The sequence below is a fragment of the Magallana gigas genome, chromosome 1 (genome assembly GCF_963853765.1).
Source record: "Magallana gigas chromosome 1, xbMagGiga1.1, whole genome shotgun sequence".
NCBI lineage: Eukaryota > Metazoa > Mollusca > Bivalvia > Ostreida > Ostreidae > Magallana > Magallana gigas.
Window position 1 is genome coordinate 21,568,215 of NC_088853.1, and position 25,516 is coordinate 21,593,730.

A 25,516-nucleotide genomic window follows, 5' to 3' on the forward strand; every position below is an offset into this window, starting at 1 on the left:
ATGAACATACACAAATAGGATTTTTGGGTAAACTCTAAATAATAAAAGGTTTTTTTAAGTATTTTAGATGTGACGTGTTCAGTCTATATAAACCTGGAACAAAGGCGTTCAAGTCAGTAAAGATTCTTTATTAGGGGCAAGATTGTAAACATATAGCTAATAAAACAGCCAATCTTAATAAAAAGTATATAAAGACTACATGTAATACAAATAGAGCGAGCACAAGTGATCAAATAGATAAAACGTTACTTTTTTTTTCATTTGGTAATTAATTTAAAAAGCAATGAAAAGAAACTAGAAGTAGCTTTATTCAAATTCACTTGAACTTGCATTTGTTCCTGACCGCTCTATATTTTGCCCTACTTACATTTATATATGGTCGTCTAAATGATATAAAACATTAGCAGCTTATATTCCACCTAAATATAAATTGTTATTTCCCCACCATTTTATTAACAACACTGACATATGTTAATTTACCATTCGATTTCCAGATTGCTGACTTGGTGCTGTTCCTTTGTTCCCCAGCAGGGAAAAACATGACAGGAACAGCTATTCCTATGGATGGGGGAATCATAGTCTCCTGAACAGAGGAACAGAGATAGGCGAGATAAAAGTTAAAGCAGAATGGAGGAACACATACATATAGTCAGGCAGACATGCTCTGTAAAATAAAAATGATTCTGTTGTTTTTTGTTTCTTTGTTTGTTTTTTATTTTCAAATAGTTTGAACAATTGTGTTTTGTTACTACCAACCTGTGTGAACTTATATACTCGTGGTTTAAAAATTGTAGTCTTTAAGTCTTCAATATAACTGTGTTATGTGTATTAATCCAGTGAATGCAACAAAACACAATTTATGCTAACAAATTTATTTCTATTACTCATGAAATATGTGTACTTATTGAGCAAAAATACAAGGTAACGACTTCTTTTAAAGTCATAACGGTTTTTTAGATAAAAAAAGTTTCAAATTGCAAAGTTTTAGAATAGAAACCTGCTAATGTTAGTTTTCCTAATCGCTTTTTAAATTTAGATAATTGTTAGCAATTAGCTAAAAAGGGCATGTGCGATATATTTGTTTAAATTAACTGGATTCATTTAACCGATTGGTGCAAATTTTTTATCTTATTTTAGATAATGTGTATAAAAGCCTAGTTAAATATTCATAATTCAACTCCTTTACAATTATTGTTAGCTTTTATAAAACAAAAGTCTCCTTTACTTTTTTTTTTTAAACAGTGCATTAGATAATGAAAGAACAGAAGCTGATTTTATATGAAATAAAAAAATATTCTTCTTTAAAAATTTATTTAAACAAATTCATGTATAAGTATAAATGCACTTTTTTTAAAGTCTGTTGACTTTAATAGTTTGAGTCTAACTACGTAAACAATCATATTAGGTAAGCAAATTAAATGCACTGACTGTAAATGATGTACATAAAATTGTTAATAAATACAATGATAATTATTTTATTACTTTGCGTTGGTCTCATCTTGAATTATTTATCCTGTCACTGCTACATCAATAATCAATGGTGCACAATACGTTCAAATAAAATTGCTTCTCGCAGTTATCTTGTTATTTGCAATATAGATTCTAAAAAAACCAAACAAACAAACAGAATTGCAACTTAGATGAAATATGCTATTTAAAACATGTACTGAGATTTGACGTGAATAAAGATGGCGTCAAGAAAAACATGTATTTCGCCATTTTTTTGTAGGGCAGGTGTTATATTTTGTTTGAAATGATAACCATGACGTATGACATTAATTACTAGAATTAATCTAATTAAAGCACACAATTACCCCACCCTTGATTCAAGTGTGTTTTAGAAACATCATAATTAATGTACAGACTGTATTTTTTTAAAAATTGAATACTGTTTTATTGATGCTGAAATATGTTCGTTTTTTTTTTTAAACACGTGTTTTTACGCATAGAAAGTATTAGTACAATTTGTTGGAATTGCATTAAAATGCTCTTCATAATTATGTTTTACATAAATGTTCATTACATTTTTTTGTTTTTTTCTTTTTCCCTCTCTGTCTTTCTCTCTCTTTCTTTCTTTTTCTCTCTTTCTATGAAAGGCACTTTTAATAGAATAAGAAGACTGAATATATTACTTGTTCTACTAAAACAAACGGCTACTAAGAAGTTCAAATTATATTACGATGCTATTAGGAGGCTAGTGTGAATTACTTTTGCTTCTGGAAATTAACTGTTAGATATCACCCTTCAATTAAATATGCATCGGTAGACCAAGATGATTATAATAATTAAATCGCAAAATGTTATGAGTATTTTTTTTACCATATATATTTATTTCACAATTATTATGTCGCCTAAAGAATTAGATATATTTGATATGATATCCTGCATAAACTATCTTAATTGGTCTGTTAACAAAGTGCAGAGTATTTATTTTTACAGATAAGGTAATAATATTGTAATTATTTATTGAAGATGAATACATAATTATGAAAGCAGAAAAAATATTTACACGATGAAGTTTGTTTTAATGTGCGTTTATTTTTTCTGCTTTATTCAAAACTCTAAAAAATGAGAAAATTTATCTTGTTGCCTTTTAATATATTCATAAAATGCACCATACATCCTCATAAATAAAACATTTAAAATAGTCGTAAACATCTTGTTTATAAAACAGATTGTCAAAACAAGTAAAAAGTGAGAAAAATAGCTGAAATAGCTGTGTAAGTATAAAATAAGGGTACCGAACTGCTATACATATACATAGAACTTGAAGCATCTATTCTGTGCCAGAGAACAAGACACCATAAGCAATGCTGTTCGTTGCACTCTTTTCGTTGACCACACTGTCGCTCTGTGACGCTGTGGGATGTAAGTACATTAAATAACTTGTTTAATATAATGGTGACGGTAAAAGTTGTCGTGGCCATCTTTCCATTTCTGTATTAAAAGGTTGAAGCTAACATGTTAAGGTAGAAAAAAAATTTAAAACCTCTGGGTTTTTCTTTATCTAGCAATTGTTCTATAGCTGCTATAATTCTATATTTAAATTCAATGTACATCTGATAATTTATTTGCTGCCCATACAACTTCCTAAATTTAATTAATCAATGAATAGTTTGACTTAAAGTATGCTAAGATAACGGACTCTAAACAGCCATTTATTGTATATTTCAAATTATCATTTTTAATGTAGCTGATTTAATTTAATATAAATGATTTTGTCATTTTGTTTAGTTTATTAGTATTTGTTTCATTTCTGGCATTTTTAATTTTTAATATTTTTTATGGTAATTAAAAAAAAATAATAAAGAAACCAGGCATACCAAAACCAAAGTAGATGATTGTTTAGATTTTGAGATGAATTCACAAAGGCAGTAAATGGGTTAAATGATGTTTTGTTCTTGTGTTATAATTTGTTCACCTAATTTTAACAAACCTTTAATAATCTTCTTTACATAATTGATGTACTATAATATTTACCTTTTGGATACTTTTATAAATACAGATAACCTGGCGTATAGGAAGCCCACATGGCAGACTCTTGAAAAATATTCCTCTGCTAAGGCAGTAGATGGGCTGTACGAGACTAGAACAGGAGGACTGGATCAGTGCACTATGTCCTACCAATCTTCGAAGGAGGTCACGTGGATGGTTGACCTCGAGGCTACGTACAGTATATATACAGTAGTTTTATATCATAAATCCGGTGGAATAAGGTATGGTAAGTGAAATACTGTTTCTTGTGTTCATGTTTTGAGCAGAAATGTCAATTTTTCTCGATTGGCTTAGTCGATAAATCATGGGTTTTATAGTCGAGCGATAGTGAACTACATGTGAACTGGTTAATTTTAGGAACTGTGTGTCCTTCTTAAATCAAATAATGATAATTTCAAGTATACAGTATTTTAAACTAAAAAAAACATTTTATAACTTCATTATGAAAATATTTGCTAAATGCATTTTGCTTGATAAATTAAAAAAAGTATTTCATCTTACTAGTCATCAGCAAATACCTTATCTTTTGCTTCTTCTTGTGAAGCTTACATGTAATTGAGCTCCAAAACATCTAAAGCATATCAAGTGTGATCAGTTTCATGTTAAATCATCATCGAATCCAAATCAAAAATTAAGTTTAATGATTATAAAAAAAACTCCTTGAGATTATAAGATGTCTGATTAAACAGACTTACACTCTACTGACTAACTGATTACAAGGTACATCACATTGGTCATCCTTAGTAAGTATCTGCCTAAATATGTGTATTCAAAACAAATATTTCTTATACAAAATCAAAAGAGATTAATATGTGAGGCGATTAATATTACAAACGGGTCATCAATTGCATAGTCGGTAACTTAGAAATAAAAAATGATAAAAAAAAGAAAACTAATTATTATTCGTACCTCAAAAACTGCTGTGTTAAGAAAACATGAAAATGTTTTAAATGTTCCTCTAGTCGAGTACTCGTATACTCGTTGACATCCCTTGATTTGGGTAATGAAACCAACTGGCTTAAATTATTTAACTAAACATTATCAATTTTACAACGATTGGTAAACAAGTTCCATAGCTTATACTAAAATCTCTCGTTGGCACGGATGTAAGTGTGAGGGGGTCATTGGTCTGGGAGGAAGCAGGAGTACCCGGAAAGAACTACATGTTCAAGCAGGCGACTGTCGTACTCAACCACATACAATCACTGTCGATTACGGGGGTTGAACTTGGGTTGTACCGGTTATTTAAATCCATGTTAATTTTCAATCAAAACCATAAAATGGCACATGAGTTACATGAAGAAAAAATAGCATATTTACATAAATACAATATACATGTAGTTGTAAAAATTAAAAAAAAGTAAATAGGGTGAACAATCAATTTAATTTTTTGAATAAACAAACATAATTTTCTTAATTTAGTATAGTTATTTCAAGACATAATTTCATAAACCTTTTTCTTGTAAGGAAATACAAACCAATAAAATGTAGCTAAAATAAAAAAAATGACTTCGTAATTAACTAAATGTCCTACAATTTAAAATAACATGAAACTCATCGCCAATTATGTTATAATTACACAAATTTCAATAACGTTCACGTCTTTCAACAAAACTCTACCTTCCTTTTTAAACAAGAAGGTGTTGGTTGTTTTTCTAAATTTACCTAATACTTTTCTTAATTAACTGAATTCCTGAAAAAAGTTGTGTTCATATTCACATTCAAAATTTGCTTTATAAATTCTATATATCACCCTTTTATCGATTCCTGAATATCGTTTTGTCATTTTTGTCTAAACTGAACTCTTAACGTTTGTTTAATAGTTGTCTTAATCCAAGTTGTGTTATAATGGTATAATTCATGATCACACCATACATTTAAAAGTCGGCATTTGTCTAATTGTTTTCATAGAGTATAGCCATTAATTTAGTATTTTTCTCATTATAAAGTATGCATGTACATTCATACATATATGTAATTTAGCTTAATTTTGTTCACTGCTATTGATAATGTTGGCTCAAAATGAAATCATGCTAGTGGAAATTGCTATATACAGTCTGAGGAAATCATCCAGTTTAACCATATACCAGGTAATTAGGTGTACACCTTTTAAATTAAGTATATGTTTCAAATATTTTAAATTGACACGTTCATTAATGTCAATATTTTCACAACCCTAAACTTCACATGCATATAACAATCCTGGTACAATATTTTTATTAAAAAAATCAAATTCACAATCAATGGGCAAATTAAAGTTCTTGTCTTCCGTATAAGTTTGTACATAGATTCCTTAAAAAATTAACCGGGTCTTGAGAAAAGTACACCTTTATAATAAAATTCCTTTTTTTTTCAACAGGTAAACAATTATACATGTTGGTAAAGACTTATTTGGGATGACCAAATTTTAAAAAATACTACTATTTTCTTCTTTCTTTGATTTTTAAAAGCCACCAATGAAAGCATTTTCTTGGATTCCGTAATATACATATCAAATACAACAGAAAAAGAAGTCGGATATATCTGCTACCACGCAAGCAACCACGTTTCACAAGCCATACATCCTAAAACCACTGCATACTGTGGTACAGTAGGCCGATACGTAATATATCAACACATTACGAGGGACCTCGTGTCAACAACAAATCTGGGCTTTTCTGCAAAAGCACAGATAGCTCTGTGTGAGGTCGAGGTTTTTGGTATGTGATGACATAAAACACTTTATTATTACATTTTCAGTTTAAAATTGTTGAGATTATTGATTAAAGAGAAAAAACTCAAATGAAGAAACAGTTTTTATGCTTTTTATTTGTAAACAATAACTGTAGTCTCTATAATATAGCATCAGCATTTGTTTTTACTTAATTTGCCAATTCTCTCGGCATTATATGTTTACCGACAAGTCAATGTAAACTTAGTGAGACAATCTTAGTGTCATAAAAAAAAAATATCAGATGTACCTAAAATTTTAAGCTTTAATTTTCTAAATCTGTAACGTCTTTTTTAGCCAAGAAAGCATTCAAATAATTTAGATTTGAGTATTTTCGTATGGTGCCCTTCATCTTAAACAAATCAAGGCAGTCTGAAATGGTCATGACCATTAACCCCTAATCCCTCGTAAGCAAGAGGTCGATAACTTTGTTATAATATTCTTTGTCTCCAACTGACATTAAAGGTTGTCCCCTTGGGTTCTATGGTGGGAATTGCTCTAAGCCGTGTCCTATCAACTGTCATCACTGTAGTATTCTCACCGGACTGTGTCTTGGATATTGTACTCCCGGCTACGACGGTCGTTATTGTGATCATTTTAAAAGAAGTGAGTTATTGCATTTTCTATTGCTATGGATTCTATAAAAAGAAGATAATTATTTCATTTTGTTTCCGGCGAATCTTATTTATGCATACAATTTCTTTTTTGCTAATTCTCATTTGTTTATATTTTATTATAGAACTTATTTTAATTTTTTTTTTCTTAAGATGTATTTTTCCTGATTTCTCCAATGTTAATTTTCATTCAATTTCATTGTATTATAAAGTGAATTTTCATCTTTTTTCTAAATTAAATCATCTTGAATGAGATATGTATAATAAAGTTAGCTACATACGTAGACATACGTTTCACACACTTATTCCATTATATATTGTTTTGTGAAAAGCGTTTTTCTTAGTTTAGTTTTCTTTTAATTTTTTTACAGTCAATATGGCGCTGCATCGTCCGACTTTTCAAATGACATCGATTATCGATAAGCATCAAAGTGATAGACTAGTTGATGGTAAAGTATTAGCTGGTATTATCACTCAAGGAGTATGCACCTCAACCAAGGAGAACCAAGTTTTTGCTATGTGGGTAGTGAATTTGCAGAGACCAAGACGAATTGAGCGCATTAGTGTGTTTTCAAGAACGGATAATAAGACATGGGGTAAAAAAGGGGCTCGATATTGCTATTGCTTATGTTGAATGACATATTTCTTAAAATACAATTTTACCACCCCCCCCTTTCCATTATTTTACTGCTCGACCTTGTATACGTATATGAACATTGGGTTAATATTTTCTTGTGTATGTATTATATTATTTTCCTTATTCCTAAATTCTAAAAATTTATATCACAGATGCAAACAACGGTTTCACAAAAAGGCTTTTGGGATTTTCCATTATTGTATCTAATACAACTGATCGTCGAGACGGCGTCGTCTGTTTTCAAGATACACACTACACGGCGTCCACCATTCCAGATGAGGTGGAAATATATTGCTCTGTGATTGGTCAGTATGTCTTCTACTATAATGAAAGACTCCCTGGGATACATTATCCACAGGATTACAGTAAATATGCACATGGCGACCTCTGTGAGATTGAAGTTTCAGGTGAGGTATTTCATATTAGAGCATGAAATGCATAAATTTGAAATTGAATAACAGTGTTGAAAATCACAACACAATGTGAACTAAAAGGCTTGTATATGAACGGATCATAGACTAAAATATACTTTTTGCCAAAATAATGCTTTTAAAATACCTGTTTAAAATTGTAGGTTGTCCTATTGTCGAATATGGACATGATGATGCTGAATGCACAATTCCATGCTTTGCCATGTGTTCAACCTGTGAGTTTTTTTAATATGTTTTCCTTTGTTTGGCTTTTTTGGTGTTTTTTTTTCGTTGTTATTTTCGTTGTTTCTTTTATGTTGTTGTTTTTTTGTTTGTTTTTTTTAGAGGGGGGGGGGGGATTTAACACATAATTGTGGACAAGAACAAATGGCTGCTACCTAGTTTCTCTTACATGAGCGAAATCAGTCTTCACAATTGAAGTTCACACAGACAGACATACAGAGAGAGAGAGAGAGAGAGAGAGAGAGAGAGACAGACAGAAACAGAGACAGAGTAACAAAAGAATAAAGTTAAAGATCGAGATAATCTAGATAGGCTTTTTCATTACATTAAATAAATTCATTACTTTCAATGGTATATTTATATTTTTTCGTGTCATTTACTACTTTTCCGAATCCAAGTTGTTAAATTAAGTTTTAAACTAACTCTAGGTTACTGATTATAATATAATTGGATATGGATACTATTGTTTCTAAATATTTTATCTTTTAGTATTAAGGAAATAGTTAAACGCTGAAAAAAAAACCATATAATCAAATACAATATTTTTTTAAAGCGTGTGTGTGACTAAAAGTACAAAGTGCAAAGCTAGTATTTTGGGGTTTTTAGATCTGGAGAACTTGAGCTATAAAAAACGCACATGGCAGTCTTCAACCCATGATAAGTTGTATTCGAGCGATAAGGCTGTCGACGGGATGAAATCCCGCCATTATAGCGACGGTCAGTGTACAATCACAAGTCCAGATCAAAGTATTACGTGGTGGGTGAATCTGCAGAAACAGTACAGGATTAGCTTCATTAACCTGTATTTCCGGACGGATAATTCTACAGCACGTACATAAGGTGGAATATATGTCCACACAAAAAACCGGAATTGCAACACATAAGAAGGATCAATAGTCAAGGAAATTTAAGACATTTCTGTAATACTTTAATATAAACTTTAAAAAGTAGACAATATAATAAAGAATATTTTAGCAGAAGTAACGACATCTGGCTTAAAGTGCAAAATGGCTGTATCAATCTTGGGTATATATAAATGTATATATACTGTATACAATTTTCTTTATGTTTTATTTGACAAATAGTTTATAATTTGGCATTTAACTTTTATATGTTCTTTGAAGATAATTTTTTTTTTATTTTAAACATTCAGTTTTCAGGAGTAGGTTTGCGCCATATTACCTTGGGTTTGCTGTGCATTTCGAACACGGCCGACAAAGATGACGGTATATTGTGCTATAAAGACCCTGGGTTTACTAAATATACTTTACCGGATCACTTGACCATAAACTGTGAACACAGTGGGAAATACGTCATCTACTACAATGAACGTCGGCCTGGGGTCTATTACGGACCTGATTATCGTCACAAAGCGTTTGGGGATTTCTGTGAAGTGGAGGTTTATGGTATTGCGTATTAGAATCACCCGCCATACTTTTGATAAATAGCTCGTTGCATAAATATATTCCAATAGCGTCGAGTTATAACCAGACAGAACATGTAATAATGACAACTGATAATGTACGTCACATACGTAAACAATCACAACTTTCTGAAAGAAAAAAGAAAGAAAAACTTTTGTAGGCCTACTCCTTGAATATTCCACTAATAATAAGAGCATGTGTACATAATTTAAATCGTGTTTTGTTTTAAACTAAGGATGTCCAAGTCCTGTGATCTAGCGGAATGTTCAAAGCCCCGTCCTTCTAACTGTGAGACATGTTATCCCAGCACAGGGTTTTGTACCAAATGTAAACCCGGATTCGAGGGTTCGACATGTGATGTAGGTCAGTACATAAGCGGTAATTTTATTCTTAACCCTGTATGAGCTCGTTAGGTAATGCTATTTTGAATATTTAAAAGTATTTCATTGTCTTTTTTAACTCTTTATGAAATAGTATTATGTGTGTTATCCTATCTTCTTAAGCATGCATACATTTTGCTCAATTTTAGTGTGTGATGCAATGAATAAAGCTGTAATAACCACTGACGGTTTTTATAATGGTTCTTTCAACGAGATGTTTACTTCCAATGGACAGACATTTCTACCCACACACAGTGGCTACGCACGTTTTATTTTGACACTCTCGGGAAAGGCCACAAACATTGCAAAGGTGTCTTTCACTATCCATAAGGCATTTAACGTGATTGTGGCATTTACAAATGGCACACAAAATTTTACAAGACTTGTAAGTATTTTTATTGGATCACTTTAATGTAATATGATATGTGTTAATGTATATCTTTAGGGTGGCTTATGGTATTGACATACAATGTAGTTATGTTTGTAGAATAATAAATATACTGAATCACAAAGGATGTTGGATATTCAAAGTAAATTTTTATAATACGTATTTTCAAAAGCAAATGATTGCAGTTTCGTCAGCCGATAGTTATTAAATCAGACAACACAGTGCCGTCTTTTTTATGTTATTGTGTTTGTTTGGGTTGCAGATCTTTTGATAAATTTTTGATTTGTTTATTTTACTAAGAAATAAAAAGGTTGTTTCGGCATTTAATTGTCTAGCTGTTCAATCGAATCAAAGTCTGAAATCAAGTCTAATTTAATCTAAAATTTAATCTTCGATAAAAACCCGGCTGATACCGTTGAACAAATATAGTCAACGAAATTATTTTAGTCTACTAAACAAGCACTGTTTCGTTAAAAAACTAGTTTTTTTTTTTTTGTTTTTTTGGGGGGGGGGATAAATTTTACAAAAAGGGATATAAGTTTACGGTATTGTATCAATACAACACCTCAAAACAAAACAATTTAAGGATTTTTTTTCGAAAGAAGATAATTAATGTGACACGGTATTTAATTTGATGCCGTTTTAGTTTACTATAAATGATAATGCAACGTGTATGTATTAAAAAAAACAGAAATATGTTTGATAGCTTCTCACAATCACTGCCAGTTTTTCAAACGCTAACGCATAAAAATCCGACATGTTAATCCAAATAGAATTACTTAGCGTCAGAAGAAATTTTGAAATTATTTTGTATCGTTTCGTTCTCCTTTTTTGCATTGCTTCTTCTTTTCCTTTTTTTTTCTTTTTTCTTTTGGGGGGGGGGGGGGGGGGGGGGTAGGCGGTCGTTTGTTTATGGAGTTGGGTTTTTTGGTCTGTTTTGTTTTCGTTTTTTTTTTTTTGTTTTTTTTTGCTTGTTTGTATGTTTTTTTGTTTTGTTTTGTTTTGTTTTGTTTTTGTTTTGTTTTTTGTTTTTTTTTTTTTTTGGGGGGGGGGTTAATCCTTTTAAAACTGACTCAATATAACTACATAGTTTTAGTATTCATGTATTAAGTAACACAGTTATTTCCCATTGTAGCTATATGACCAATTCACAGAAGAAGAACATTGGAATGTCAAAGTAATAAACTGATTTATGTCTAGAGTTCATCTAGTTCGAATCACAGTCGGCTACACCGTTCCTTTAACCCTTTCGAATCTGAGGCTTCCTTTGCGGTCTTGCTTCAAAAATGACGACGAGACGGTAAATAGTTTGTTGAGTAATTTAAACGAACATTTTACTTTCAAGTTGACTTTGTAAAGTGTAAGATACCGAAGACTGTTTAGCACATATTTGGTTTGTCCATGTACTTATAAATTAGTTAAAACTAGCTTACAAAATTTGATATTAAATAAAAACACAAGATATATAAACTTTTACCTTTCTAGGAAAAAACAATGAGAGAGAGAGGTAGAGACAGAAAGAGCGAGAGATAAGATAACTAGACAACATTTTGCTGTGGTAATATGTTACTTCTCTTTTTTAGACACAGCGCAGGCAAGGAATGTTCAAATTTGTGCGGGAAATACACTGAAGAGAAACGTTTTCTTGTAAGAATAAAACTAAAAAAAAACATTTTAAACAAAAACATTGACGATGCTTCTTTTTTATTTAGTTACGTTTAAAATAAGACGTTGTTGTTAAATATTAACGTAATATTCTCAGGTATGTTCATTACAATGTATGTTTATAACATCTTACAGTTAGATAGGGATTTTATGCCGATTCTGTAAAGAGAAAATAATTGTCAAGCTGAAATGTAAATTTAGATAACTAGTAATATTATCAAAACTTTTTAAATGTGTTTCGAACAACACATCAACACAACTCAGACGACCAGATAGATTTTAACAATCATGGTGTTTGTTTATGATCAACTACCAAAAAAGCTACACTTTATAATTGCTTATACATAAGTACTTTATTTCAGATCATTGTCAACTGTATGTGACTATTCATAAAATAATATTGCTGTGCAAGGGATGCATACAGCCTGTTGCACAAGAAGTGTGTACTTTTAAATTATCTACAAAGTATATGAAAAGAAAATATATGACATAAATAAACCAAGATGACGCGTCAAATGGTTTAATGTTAACAATGACTGTCTTTGAACGAAGATGAATTATTAACCGTGCATAATAATAGTTTTTTAAACAGTGTAACATTTATAAAAAAATATATTTTTTTAAATGAAATAAAAAATGTGCTTAGCAAAATCACAACACATCGTAAATACACATGTATTAGTTGAATGATAATAACATACAAAACCCCATTATTAGAACGATTAATGAACTTTGAAGATATATTTGGGCGCATCTCTTCGTATTCATCATTCCTACGTAGAAACACTTGTACATTTTGGTATAATTTGTAACTTCGCATTACAGTATTATCCAATCGGCGACCTAGATAAAACTGCTATTATAGTCATTTCTATTACCGGATAAATAACTTAACATGTTTGTTAATGTCGTAATATGCAATATTCTGATGCTATTTTAAATTGAATTGAATTCAAAATAATGTTTACTTACTTCAAACGAAACGAATTAATATGGTTTTAAAACTTTTTACGGTTTGAAGTTGCACTTTGTGATCAGTGCGAGACAAATAGGTATTTCTGATCAGACAATTTACTTATGACGTTCGTGGTATATTGGCAGATAATGTCTGTGGCATCTCTTTGATCTCGGCAATAACTGTAGTAGAATTAAGTTTAGATAAGTCATAAGCAACTTTGTTGTTCTTTTAATTTACAGTAGTAAGTTAGTACAATATTGTTTCGATAATTACTATTCATGCAGAATTATTGTCTATGTAACTGTTATGGCTCTTTTGATTTTTTTTTAAAGTTAAGATATATCTATGTCATGTGTTGCCCTTTATAAGTCAATAACTGTAAAATATGAAACGCATTGGTCTTTACCTTTTTTATATAATCTTGAAACAAAATTTGTACAATTTCCTCAATGTTTTTCTCAAATTTATATATACGCTGTACTTAACAACTGGTTCAATTATTCTTTCTGAATATATACTTGTTTTTACCATACTTGTTTTATCAATTCTTTAAATACAGGATGCTGAAAACGGGTGATTTGATATAGATTTCGTGTTCCTTCTGCATCTAATCTTTAAAGAAGAAAGGGCAATAAGGGCTTAAAATGGCCTCATCTCAGAAATTATTTTTTTTTACATAAAGTACTGCTATCAACTCCTCTAAGTACAATTGGTCTGATTTTTCATTTTTGATGTCTAGTTTTTAAATAATTTGGGTTTGAATATGATATTGTTAAAAGTCCTATTACTGTATATTTTTGACGTACAGTGTATTTACAACTGACGAATATATTAGTTCTTGATGTTAGAACTTCAATTTTTTATGTTATAAAATTCTTTAAAATTTTATCATATTAATTCTGTAATTTAAAATTAAAAATACAATTGGTTTATAAATAAATGTTTTATTTAAATGTATTGTAGTTGCCATATCAACGAATTTCAAACATTAAAATTAATTGTACAAACTAGCTTACTAATTATCAAATGTAATATTTCGTATGAAGTCAAATTTTGAAAGTTACAAAACATTTGAATAATTACGCATATATGGAATAAAAATAATAAAGAAATAAACTTTGAAAAGTGCACCCACCAAAGTAAACCATTGTCATTTGGTTAGTATTACTTATGTAAGTTGATAAAGTATTGTACAATTAGTATTTTAATTGAAACTAAGGTCAATGTTCAATCTGCTGTAGATATAAATTAAAGTAACATTAATCATTTTAATAAAACCTTTTGTTCAATGATTGTCCAAAACAAAAGAAAGCTTATTTAATTTGACATTCAAATATTCTCATTAATGAGCAAAGAAAGAAGTTTTCAAAATCAGTTTAAAGGTTTAGTGGTGTACATATGTCGAAATTGCATGTTACTTGCAATATCACAAACAACTGATTTCATCATTATTTCTCACGCACATCTTCATTTTCACTTTCATCGATGGCGAGTGGTTCTGGAATATCCTGTGCGTCCAGTAGATATTTGGTCCAATTACGAAGACTTTCTAAACTTCTTTCGTTGAATCGACCAAGTCCCAGATACCATATGATCGACGTGACGTGTGAACATGTCCCTACAACACGAGTTCCTACTTTGCATTGACAGTACCATCCAATTACTTGAACTTCACTATACTGAATCCAAACTCGGTAGCCTTTCGATGAGACCTGCCGTGACTGAATTTTGGAGCAAAGTAAGTCTGGCTCATGGTTGCATATCAAAACGTCAAAGCTTCCATCACTGTCCAAGTGTTCTCTGGTGTAGCTTGGCGCAAGTTTCAACTGGTACACACCAACTGTCAAATTGCTAATATCCTCTTCACTTAATCTAGGAAATTTAAGAACAAGGAACAGAGGAGGCACTAATTTTTTCCCATCTGCAAGATCGTTTTTCCAGGCCATCAGGCTTGATTCTTTCATGGAGGATATTCTGTTGTTTTGATAGATGCAACATTTTACAGCCCAATTGTTCTTCCTTTTCGGCATCTTTTGTGTTTGTTTCTGGCCAATACTTGTTCATCAGAGCGCATACAATTTTTACGTAATCGGCAACGTACGGTATTTGACTGTTGGGAAGAACTCGGTCAAGATATTTCCATTGCTTTATACGGCCGTTGACAGATTCTACAATCCAACGTATCTTGGTAATGAGTCAAGTGGTGTTGCTTTCCTCTACTGGGAGTTGGGATTCACCCTTTTTTACAATGGAAGGCATTTCTGTTCTGACGCCAGTTTCGTGCAGCAGTTCGACCGAGTCTCTGAAACCGCGGTCAACGATAATGACACCATTTTCACAAACCCAATGTTTTAATTATTGAATGTCATTCTGAATTATGTGTTTCATGATTTGGGCATCATTGTTTTTCCCGTCACTGTAATAGGGGCCAATCACACTAAGAATGTATCCACTAGTAGAAACAAACACCATTGGTTTTACCAATGGTCTGTGTTTCTGCAAACTGTAGCTCTTGCGTTGAAATTTGAACTGCTGACTTTTTGTATGTAAATATAAGTACCATCGGCTACAAAAATTGCTGGATGCATGCCCTGACCGAATAGAGATTGCTCTAATGGGCGAGTAGGTGACGATATGACTTCTTCTCTGCTGATGTGCTTGAAACCCAAGTGTGATGGCACAAAATGTTGCGAAAGATATTTTCGAGCTGATGCAATGGCACGTCGTACAGAGTCCCTACCTAAGTTAAATAATGTTGACAACATTTTATTTGGCATGCCTGTTCTCAGTTTGGTAAGGAATATGCCTAAACATATGCGAACACTGCGTGTACTCGATTCACGGAGTTGTCCTTGAACTTCCAAACAAAGGTCATCTAAGTTCCTCCTTGATATGCCCGTCAGAGTTAGGATGTCAGAATCTGATAAAGACTTGTCGTTGTCAAAATCGATCCGCTTTTCGTTCCCATTTATTGTAATATCTCGAATATCTGTAATTAGGCTCATTAGATCTGAATGGTTAAACATGGATGTACATCTAGCTTTAGAAATCTGTTCTGTTGCTTTAGTATTGAAGACATTGTTGGACAAATGTCCAGGGCAGCATTTAGCTCCAACAGGCAATATCAGAAATTTGTCCAAAAACAGATTATGTCTGGCATTTGTTGGCACAACGACGAGTTTCGGGCCACAACGTTTGCACACAGCACACTGGGAACGGCTACCTCCCACTGATGGTATGGGTAGTGTTATACGTGGTGGTGATCGAGGAGTCGTCTTTGCTTGCTTGGTTGATGGAACGTATTCAGTTTCATTATTAGGATCAAGGTTCTGTTTATTAAACTTCTTGGAATTACCAATAGCTGCATTCATTTCTTGGGAACAACGGATTCTGGATTTGTTACATATTGACGCTTCCTGGATTAAATATTTTGGAATGTTCTATAAAGAATCTTTGGGGTAGGAATTTCCGTGGTTGCTTATTTTTTGGTCCAACCAATGGTCGTCTGTCTCTTACTTTTGGTTAAGATGAACACAGGACGCACGAGTAATATCTATTTGAAGACATGCTGAACAGCGTTTTATAAATATATGTGAAGTATATATACCTTTTGTATGCAAGTAATAATTATTTGGTTTCTTAAAATTACATTACTTTAAACTTATACATGACAATATACCGTGTTGCTTTTATTTATTTAAATGAGGTTAAATTTGTTAATACCTATGTTATTTTGATGAAAAAAAAATTGTAGTGCGCGGATGCTGGTATTCGAACTTCTGATAATCTAGTTGCAGTGCATGAAGTGCGCGGATTTTTTTTTTGTTTATCTTTTATTAATATTCAACATACTTCACACTGTACATATCAATTCTTAAAAACAGCAATGTCTAATAAACAAATGAATTTATACAAAAGGACAAGTATTAAAAAATTGAATATCAACCCACCCTCTGTTTCTTTAACTAGAGGATTTTTGTTCAAAAATAATTTGGAGAAAATATTTCTTCTGTTTTCCTTGATACACAATTGGTAATGATTATATGAAATAAATTGTCTTAACATGTATTTACAAAATTTAGTATCATTCATCTTCTGTTTACTTTTGATAAACAGTTGTCGTTGTTTGTATATATTTAATCTACATATTGATAAAAAGAAATTAACAAAAAGTGTATTTACATTTGTTATTCCCGTTGACAATGATGAGAAAAACATCTCATCAAATTTTAAAGTATTGAAAATATTTACATCTACATCTTTGAATACTGTTTCTAAATGATACACAAATAATTTGTTTATTATTTCATATAGTTCATTACAGCCAATGAATAAATGTATAATATCTTCATTTTGTAATGAGCAAAGTTGACAACAATTTGATTCTGTTTTGCCGATTTTAAATAATTTTTCATAGGCCACGCTGACAATGTTTACCGAAGGTAAAATTTATTACAAATACAACAGACATGATCCACACTTTTGCAGATTGGAGCATACGACAGATTATATTTGAATAAAATGTGTTATTTTAATAAAAGAATGATTAAATTTTTTTATACATGATTTTTACGGAAGTAATTCTCATTTAAAAAAAATTAGACTGCGGTGTTAAGATAACGAGTGATGCAGCACGCCAGCATGCAGCAGTGGGTTTTTTTCACTGATCAACAAAGAATAAAAATGACCGCTGACCGTTGATTCTAGACCCTAATTCTCTTTATTCTAAACTATATCGTTAATATTAAACATATTCAATGACTCTCAATCTTCAAACAAATAAGCGTTGGTAAATAAATCACCCGCTGGCTGCTTGTCTGCGAATCATGTATCTGCTTCACACTACATATGTATTTTACATAAATAATTGTGTTATAATTCATCATCGATTTGGATTTGATAAACATTGTAACAAACCTGGATGCTGTTCAGCGTTCTTGTGTTAAAATGTCGTATCTAAGACATGCTGTTTCATCGACTGTTGATCCTTTGTTGGGATTTATCTAATATAAGGACGCGCTAGAGCAAAATGTCGGCGATGTACAGGTCGTTGCTAAAATATGTCCGATGAAGGATATTCCTCACGTGTATTGTAAACAGTGCTGTATACATTAATTATATTTTGTATTGGAATGAAATTTTACTTGAGAACTCAGACTTTTGTTTTATAATGCCTGTTAAAATGTTAATAAGATACACTTTAACCAGAACTTTATCAGAATACGTTATAAAGTATATTGTGGGACAGTATCTATGAGCAATTAAACATTTACTGGTACTGTACAAGTATAATCATCTTCACATATTCTTGGATTTTAAAACAACTTTGACTATTTCTTTAGTAGTAAATAAATGACGCAGTTTTCATAACCACGGAAGCAAAATAAGAAATGTTCTCTCTTAATTTTAATCAATTTTTTCCTAAATTGATATCCGGTTTTTTAAAATTTGAACCCATCCACAAGCGTGTGCCCAAAAGATATTTAGCTATAATAAATATGAAGTTATAAGGAATCTTATATTTAAAGTAGATTTTGGCACATGACTGTGGAGTGTAGGAATTTTTCGAAAAATGATTATAAAATATTCATTTTTTTGCCATTTTTACTAAACATGACGTTTCCATGACGATAAAATGACGTCATAGGACCTGCAGGTTTTCTTAATTTTCATATTTTCTTGAAGCATTCATTCAGTTGATTTTTTAATAATATTATGAGCAGTGCAGTGCAATTATTTATTTTTTAAATCAGCAACTGTGGTCATTTTAAGCCCTTTTTTCCCTTTCTTCTTTCATCTTTTTTTCTTTTTGCTTGTTCTTTGTAATGCAATTTTATAAACCCATTATCTTTATAACTTAATCGTTAATTGAAGCTTTCCAGATTAGGTACATTCCCGAGTTCTGTTTTGTTATACATCTCGCAGAATACACAACCACGTATATTGCATGAGATGGTTTGGCATAAATTTTAGGCTATGTTGTTAGGCTATGTTTTGTAGCTATGATATACACAAACGAAAATGCTACACAGACAATACTTAATCAAAATCTGTAATACCTTATTGCAATTATCAACACACAATCAACCATTAAACTGTTATTGTGTTAAATATAACCAGAAATTAAAACCGCATTTGGTTCTTGTTTTGAAAAATAACTGTCTCCTCATTGGTCACTAATAATTAGAGACCTTACTTATTAAAATAGATTTTCATTCATTTTATTACTAACAATCAAAAGTCCACTGATACAATATATGAAGTTATTTGCTTAGTGCTCAATGTAAAAGCAGATGTATGAAAAATAAAAACGAAAACAAATATATTTAAGTCTTTATTTAAAAATATTTATCAATGATACCATTTCTTATCAATCATTGGAATAAAGTACAGGGTTTTTTTTTTGCAAATATTCTGATATATTTGTTTTATTGAATATTTGGATTAAATTTCTCGAGTATATAAATTCAATCATTGCAACTTAATTTCACTAACATGGACGTGGTTTTTCTTTGTCACTTTAATTTTTATATTAACCATCAAAGGTTAAATTGTCAAGGTCAAATCTGAATGAACAATTGATAGCACGTTCAGCTGTTAGTGGTTTTTTGTTTTCATCCCTTTGATTGACATCAACGTCCGCCTTCATCAACTCTTTGATCACATCCCAATTATCTCCATCACACGCAGCTGTCAGTGGTGCTTTGTTTCCATCGCCTTGGTTGACATCAGCACCCACTTTTATCAGCATTTTGACTATGTCCAAATTTCCTAACTCACATGCTGATGTTAGTGGTGTTTTGCTTCCATCACTTTGGTTGACATCAACCCCACTCTTTATCAAAATTAAGACCACAAGCAAATGTCCTTGTTCACATGCCGCTGTTAATGGTGTTTTATTTCCGTCGCTTTGATTAAAATCCGCCCCAGCACCAATCAACTCTGCGACCACAAAGACATGCCCTCTTTCACATGCCATTGTTAGTGGCGTTTTGTTATTAACGCAGGAATTGACATCAGTATCGGGATTTATTAACTTTTTAATCACCCAAAAAACATTTTCTTGACATGCAGCTGCTAGAGGTGTTTTATATCCATCGCTTTGATTGACATTAGCCCCCGCAATTACCAACGCTTCGATCACACGTATATGTCTTCCCTCACATGCAACTGTTAAGGGTGATTTGTTGCAATCTTTTTGATTGACATCAGCCCCCTCTTTTATTAACTCTTCGACTATATCGATATGTCCACGATAGCTTGCAAATATCAGAGGTGTCCCATTTCCGTTGCTAAGATTGACATCAGCCCCTGCTTTTATCAACTCTTTCAAAATGTTTAAATGTCCCATATAACTTGTAGTTGATAGCGGAGTTTCGTTTCTATGTATCTGATTGACGTCAACTTGACATTCAATTAATTCTTTAACTACACCCATATGTCCAAAAAAGCATGCACCCATTAAAGCATTTCCAACATTGGAAATTTCATAGCCGTCAAACTTTGCTTTCTTAAATTCTTTGACTATATTCAAATGTCCTTCATAACAGGCAACTTGCAGAGGTGAAATAAATTCATTGCATATATTGACATCGGCACCCGCTTCTATCAGTTCATTAACTACGTGAATATGAGCTTTGTAGCAGGCAACTATAAGCGGTGTTTTATCTTCTTCCGTGATATTGACAGCAGCCCCACGTTTGATCATTTCTTTAACATCTTCTAAATGTCCACGAAAACACTCAACTATAAATGATCTTTCGTTTGTGTTATTCAGATCGACTTTTGACTCCATTTCGATTAACCTTTTGGTTATACTCAAATGGCTCCAATAACAGGGAAAGTTAAGTGTAGTTTTATCTTTATCATTTGGATCGATTTGAGCACCTGCTTTAATCAGCAATTTCAAAATATCAAAATAACCGCCATCACATGCAGCAATAAGCGGTGTTTTTCCTTCATGTCTTTTGTTTACCTCAACCCCCGATGATATCAGCTCTTTGACTATGCTAAAATGCCCCTTTTTACATGCAGCTAATAGTGGTGATTCAGAGTTCAAAGAAATATTGAGATCAACACCTGTTGTTATCAATTTTTCAACAATGCACAAATGATTTTCTTTGCAAGCATTTATTATGGGGGCGTTCAGATTGATATCAGCTCCTGCTTTTATCAGCTCTTCAACTATAAGTGCGTGTCCTTCCTGACATGCAGACTGTAATGGTGAAATTAAAACACTTTTTTTATTGACACTAGCACCCGATTTCAATAATTCTCTTACTGTGCTTTGCTGTCCATTTTCACACGCAGCTATTAAAGGTGTTTCAAAGTCAACGCACATATTGATATTAGCTCCAGCTTCTAACAGTGCCATGACAATATCTAGATATCAATATTTGCAAGCAATAATTAATGGATTTTTTTCAAAATATACCATGCCTGAAGGCCAAACCCTGTTATTGAGAGCGTCTGTATTGACATGTTTGAGTAATATTTGCACAGTATCAAGATCGCCAGAATAACAACCGAGACAAAGCAGGCGACATTGCTCAACAAAAAATGGTTCATCATACGTGTCACAAATTATGTCACTATTTGAGTCACTATCTATAAAACTAGCTTCATCATCATCTTGGTCACTGCAACTACTGTTAACGTTATTATCAATGTCTGTCTGGTTTATAAATGAATAACTTTGGTGGTCTTCATTGTAGCGACTGAGAAACAGGTCAATAATGTTTCCATTTGTTTGAATCATTTGATCTAAAATATACTGAAGAATTTTATAATGTCCAAAAATAATAACCCATTGTATTCCCTTGAGACAGCTCATATATGGATATAATCTGCCATGCCTACGTTCGATGATTGTATCATTTATGAGAAAATCATATTCAAACATGCCCAATCTTGTGTGTTTCTTTTCCTCATCACCATATTTTTTAGGTTCATAGTTCCATGTATCTACTTCAGAGGCGTTGTTTAGCTCAGATATAAGTAAAGTGTATAAATCATTATACGACTTCTTGTTCAATAATGCAATGAACTTTTGGAACACAGATGGAGTTTTCAAAGCTTCGTTACCGAACACGTCATAAAATTCGCCATTATATACGTCTTTGAACAGACGATCAGCTAGCATTGAATATTGGGGCTCATGCAGTTTTATACTTAAGTCGATGATAGTCTCACTTTCATGACTTGTTTGGATGCGTTTTTTATCTTCACTTTCTTTATCTTCTTCGCATTCTTCCTCTCTTTTCCTTTTTCTAGAGTTATCTTTATCTAGTTTGACATAACTAGCAATGTACTTACTACTCGCGTATTGCAAAATCAGTTCTGGATATTTACGACCAAAATGATATGCGATAATTTCAAACATGGAGTCGTGAATAAAAGTAAATTCATCGTCATTTTTCTTTGTGTAGGTTCCCTTCATTTCTGACAAGGCATTGATCAATTGAAAGTTATCTGTTGTAGATGGCACTTTACATGTTCTTAGAATGCTGCATTTCATCTCAGCAAACGAATTGTCTTCCAATGTCTCCTTAGCTGCATTATTGCCATTATCTAACATTTTTTCTGACAGTTTGTTTTTATTAGCCATAAGTAAAACTAACGAGACATACTGGTGCTTGTTATGTATTCTCAGTGAGTCCAATTCCTTCAGGATACATTCAATAGGTGATATGAAAAAAGAATTTCCATAAACTTTCAACTTCGGTTCGCTTGAAAAGAGTTTACATAAAAGAGGGAACATGCTTGAGGATGATGCCAAATTGTCCGAGGTCAAAAAATCTCTATCTAAAGAATATTTTTCAAGTAATTCTTGTTTGTCGTCATCGTTTAATGTGTTTTCTTTACTTTGTAAAAGAACCGTATTCTTTCCTTTAACCAGAACACAGTCGGATACCAATTCATTTCTAAAAACTGCCTCACGACACGTCACAAGGGTTTTCGTTTTTCGATTGATTGGATCTTTAAGTCTTTCGCTGTATTTATTAATCATATGAAGTTCGTGTTCGTTTACTCCAAAAACTCCAAGGACATCATCGATTACAAACACCTGTGGAATGTTTTGGTTACTATAATCTTCAATCTTGTTTATTTCCTTGATTGGAAAAATTTCATACCCTTCCTTTTGCAGTATTAGAGCAATATGACGGGCTGTTGCCGTTTTACCGGAGCCTGGAACACCGACAAATGTTACGTATGGTTGTGATCTGACTTGCTCTAGCATCACTGGGAAGTTGTGGGTTTCTAAAAACACTCTGTCATCCTCTTTCCACTTTGAAATATCCCTTTCATATAAAGCTGAAAAACAAAACCATGTGACTTGCTATTATTAATCAATGTACTGAAGTATTAAAAGCCGAGCTCTTTTGGTGTGTCTATGCTTATTGTGTAGTAAAGACTGAAAATATCTCTCTCTCTCTCTCTCTCTTTCTCTCTCTCTCTCTCTCTCTCTCTCTCTCTCTCTTATGGTTTTAATGTCGACAAAACGTCAGAGAGCGAGTGACCAAATTTTGTAAGCGGCTATAAACAAAAATATGTCTGTCTGTAGAAAAAAGTTCAAGAGTTGCTGACTTGAATTTTGCAACAAGCGTTATATATTTGATCCCATTTCTTCCACGCGCAGCAAAGTAGTTCATAAAAATTCCTGCGCATTGTATGTGTCCAAAATGCATATTTTTGTTTTTAAAACACGTTATTGATAAGAAAACTAAAGAGGATTGACAAATTCTCTCGAAATTAAAAGAAAAACAAAATGCCAACACTTTAGACATGGCATTGCTCATTGTGTAACTATTTGGTTTATCGGAAGCTTTTACTTTGACGCTCTTTGTTTTTGTGTTTACTTTTGAAGTTGTGCTATTTATAGTAACATTGGCAATTTACCTGCCTACAGCCTGGACTTTCAGCGGAGCCCGGCTAAAAATCAAAGCTCAAATCGCAGTAATTTACACCGTAATTTAAATCTCAATTTAAAATACGTGTCTTTAAAGAAAACACTTTGGCAATTAAAAAAACTCATTTCAAAAAGGTGATGCTTGATACATCATATACAGCTATACGTTATGAAATTCTGATTTAAAAGTTGTTCCACGGGGGTGTTAAAGAAGCATATGGAAAAACTAGCGTCGTATTCTTACTGTTATACTCAAAATCGTGAGATCCATTAATCGTTTTGAATCAGATCAACTAAGTATCATCCTTTGAAAGAGATATCAATGCAATGAAATCAAATAGTACATTACTGCCACATCGGTGCATTTACAAATGTATTAACAGCAAATAAAAAAAATAGCTTACGTATATGCCTTAACCTAAAATGACACTACCCTGCGGTTTCCACAAAACAATAAACATATCAAGTGAATGCAAACCATCTCAGTTTTATCACAACTGCTGATTGAATCCTACCTTTTCTTTAATTAAAACGTTATATTAATCATCTTGTTTAAAAAAAACAAAATAATTTCATATATATATATATATATATATATATATATATATATATATATATATATATATATATATATATATATATTGGTTTGATACTGACTGACTACAAATAAGTGTTTTGTTTTTCCTGAGGACTATCAAATGACATACTTATTTTTTTCACAAAAACGCATGTACAAGATGCCTATAACTTTGTCCAAATTAACTCATTTAAACTTAAAATTTCTAATTTCACATTTCATATACTCTTTAAAAATCTTCGCTTAACACATATTTACTATCAATGTTTTGTTTTGTTTTTGTTTCTTTTTTTGCTATTCAATTGTAATCGTTTTCTCCCTATTTGAGCAAATTGCGACGAGGCCATTATGTTTTGTTCCAGACACAACAATGTGACGTCAATATTCATAGGGCAACTATCCTTATTTTACTAAATTGCAAGGGGCAGTTACTCCAGATTTTTAAAGAATTTATGGCATGTGGTTTCTGTATTTGAAAATATGAAATGTCGAAATGAGTAGGGGAAGCGTCGATCAATAATGGCCATATTGCCTAATATTAATTCTCAGTGAACTAACAAAGAGATATATGAGGAAATCACGTGCTATGTTTAAACCAACAAAAGTGTGACATTTCAGTCTGAGGGAAAGATAATATATATATAAGGTACATGCTACTAACATTGTATTTTTATGCTATGTTATTTGTTAAAAAATAATTTCAAAAAATTTCAAAAACGAATATTGCATTTGTATTAGAGTAAAAAAATGTTTACCTTTTACATTCTCGGGAACACATCTTTTTTCAATTCGTTTTGTTCTCTCTGTTTATGAAAAAGAATTATAGTGAATACTTTGTGTATCTTTTTTTAAAAACGAGCTTATATGTCTCTAGTTAGATGCAAAAGTATCATTTTAAGTATATTTTAGTAAAATAGCTACCTGAAATATCATGAATTTTTGTATCCAAATTCTGCAACTCTTTGATGTATTTAGATTCCTGTTCAGGATCCATAGAGCATTTTGTGATCTTAACAACTGCGTTCTGATAAATGGTTGATATGCGTAGGTACTTTTCCAAATCCTGAATAATGCTGGAAATTATTAGAACTTTCTTATTGAAATCG

The 25,516-nt window shown here is 31.8% G+C and overlaps 2 protein-coding genes and 2 long non-coding RNA genes across 4 annotated transcripts in view; 2 read left to right on the forward strand and 2 right to left on the reverse strand.

Annotated features, from left to right (window-relative positions):
* LOC136276478 (uncharacterized) overlaps positions 1–653 on the forward strand; it is a 175,203-nt gene extending 174,550 nt beyond the window's left edge. Inside the window, exon 6 of the long non-coding RNA XR_010714938.1 lies at positions 495–653. This is a non-coding gene — a long non-coding RNA (uncharacterized lncRNA). The remainder of the gene's footprint in view (positions 1–494) is intronic.
* Positions 654–9,784: 9,131 nt separating this feature from the next.
* Positions 9,785–11,750, forward strand: LOC136276481 (uncharacterized). The gene is made up of 3 exons (XR_010714942.1): positions 9,785–9,896; positions 10,063–10,298; positions 11,437–11,750. It is a non-coding gene; the product is annotated as an uncharacterized lncRNA (long non-coding RNA).
* A 7,540-nt stretch (positions 11,751–19,290) lies between these two features.
* Positions 19,291–21,298, reverse strand: LOC136276405 (ankyrin repeat domain-containing protein 50-like). Its single transcript, XM_066088303.1, has one exon. The coding sequence runs from the start codon at positions 21,296–21,298 to the stop codon at positions 19,457–19,459; it is 1,842 nt and encodes a 613-aa protein (XP_065944375.1). The 3' UTR covers positions 19,291–19,456.
* Positions 21,299–21,313: 15 nt separating this feature from the next.
* LOC136276402 (uncharacterized) lies at positions 21,314–25,210 on the reverse strand. The gene is made up of 2 exons (XM_066088298.1): positions 25,166–25,210; positions 21,314–23,238 (listed from the first exon to the last, which is right to left on the reverse strand). Exon 2 carries the CDS (start codon positions 23,162–23,164, stop codon positions 21,314–21,316), a length of 1,851 nt encoding a protein of 616 aa, XP_065944370.1. The 5' UTR covers positions 23,165–23,238; positions 25,166–25,210.
* Positions 25,211–25,516: the final 306 nt, after the last annotated feature.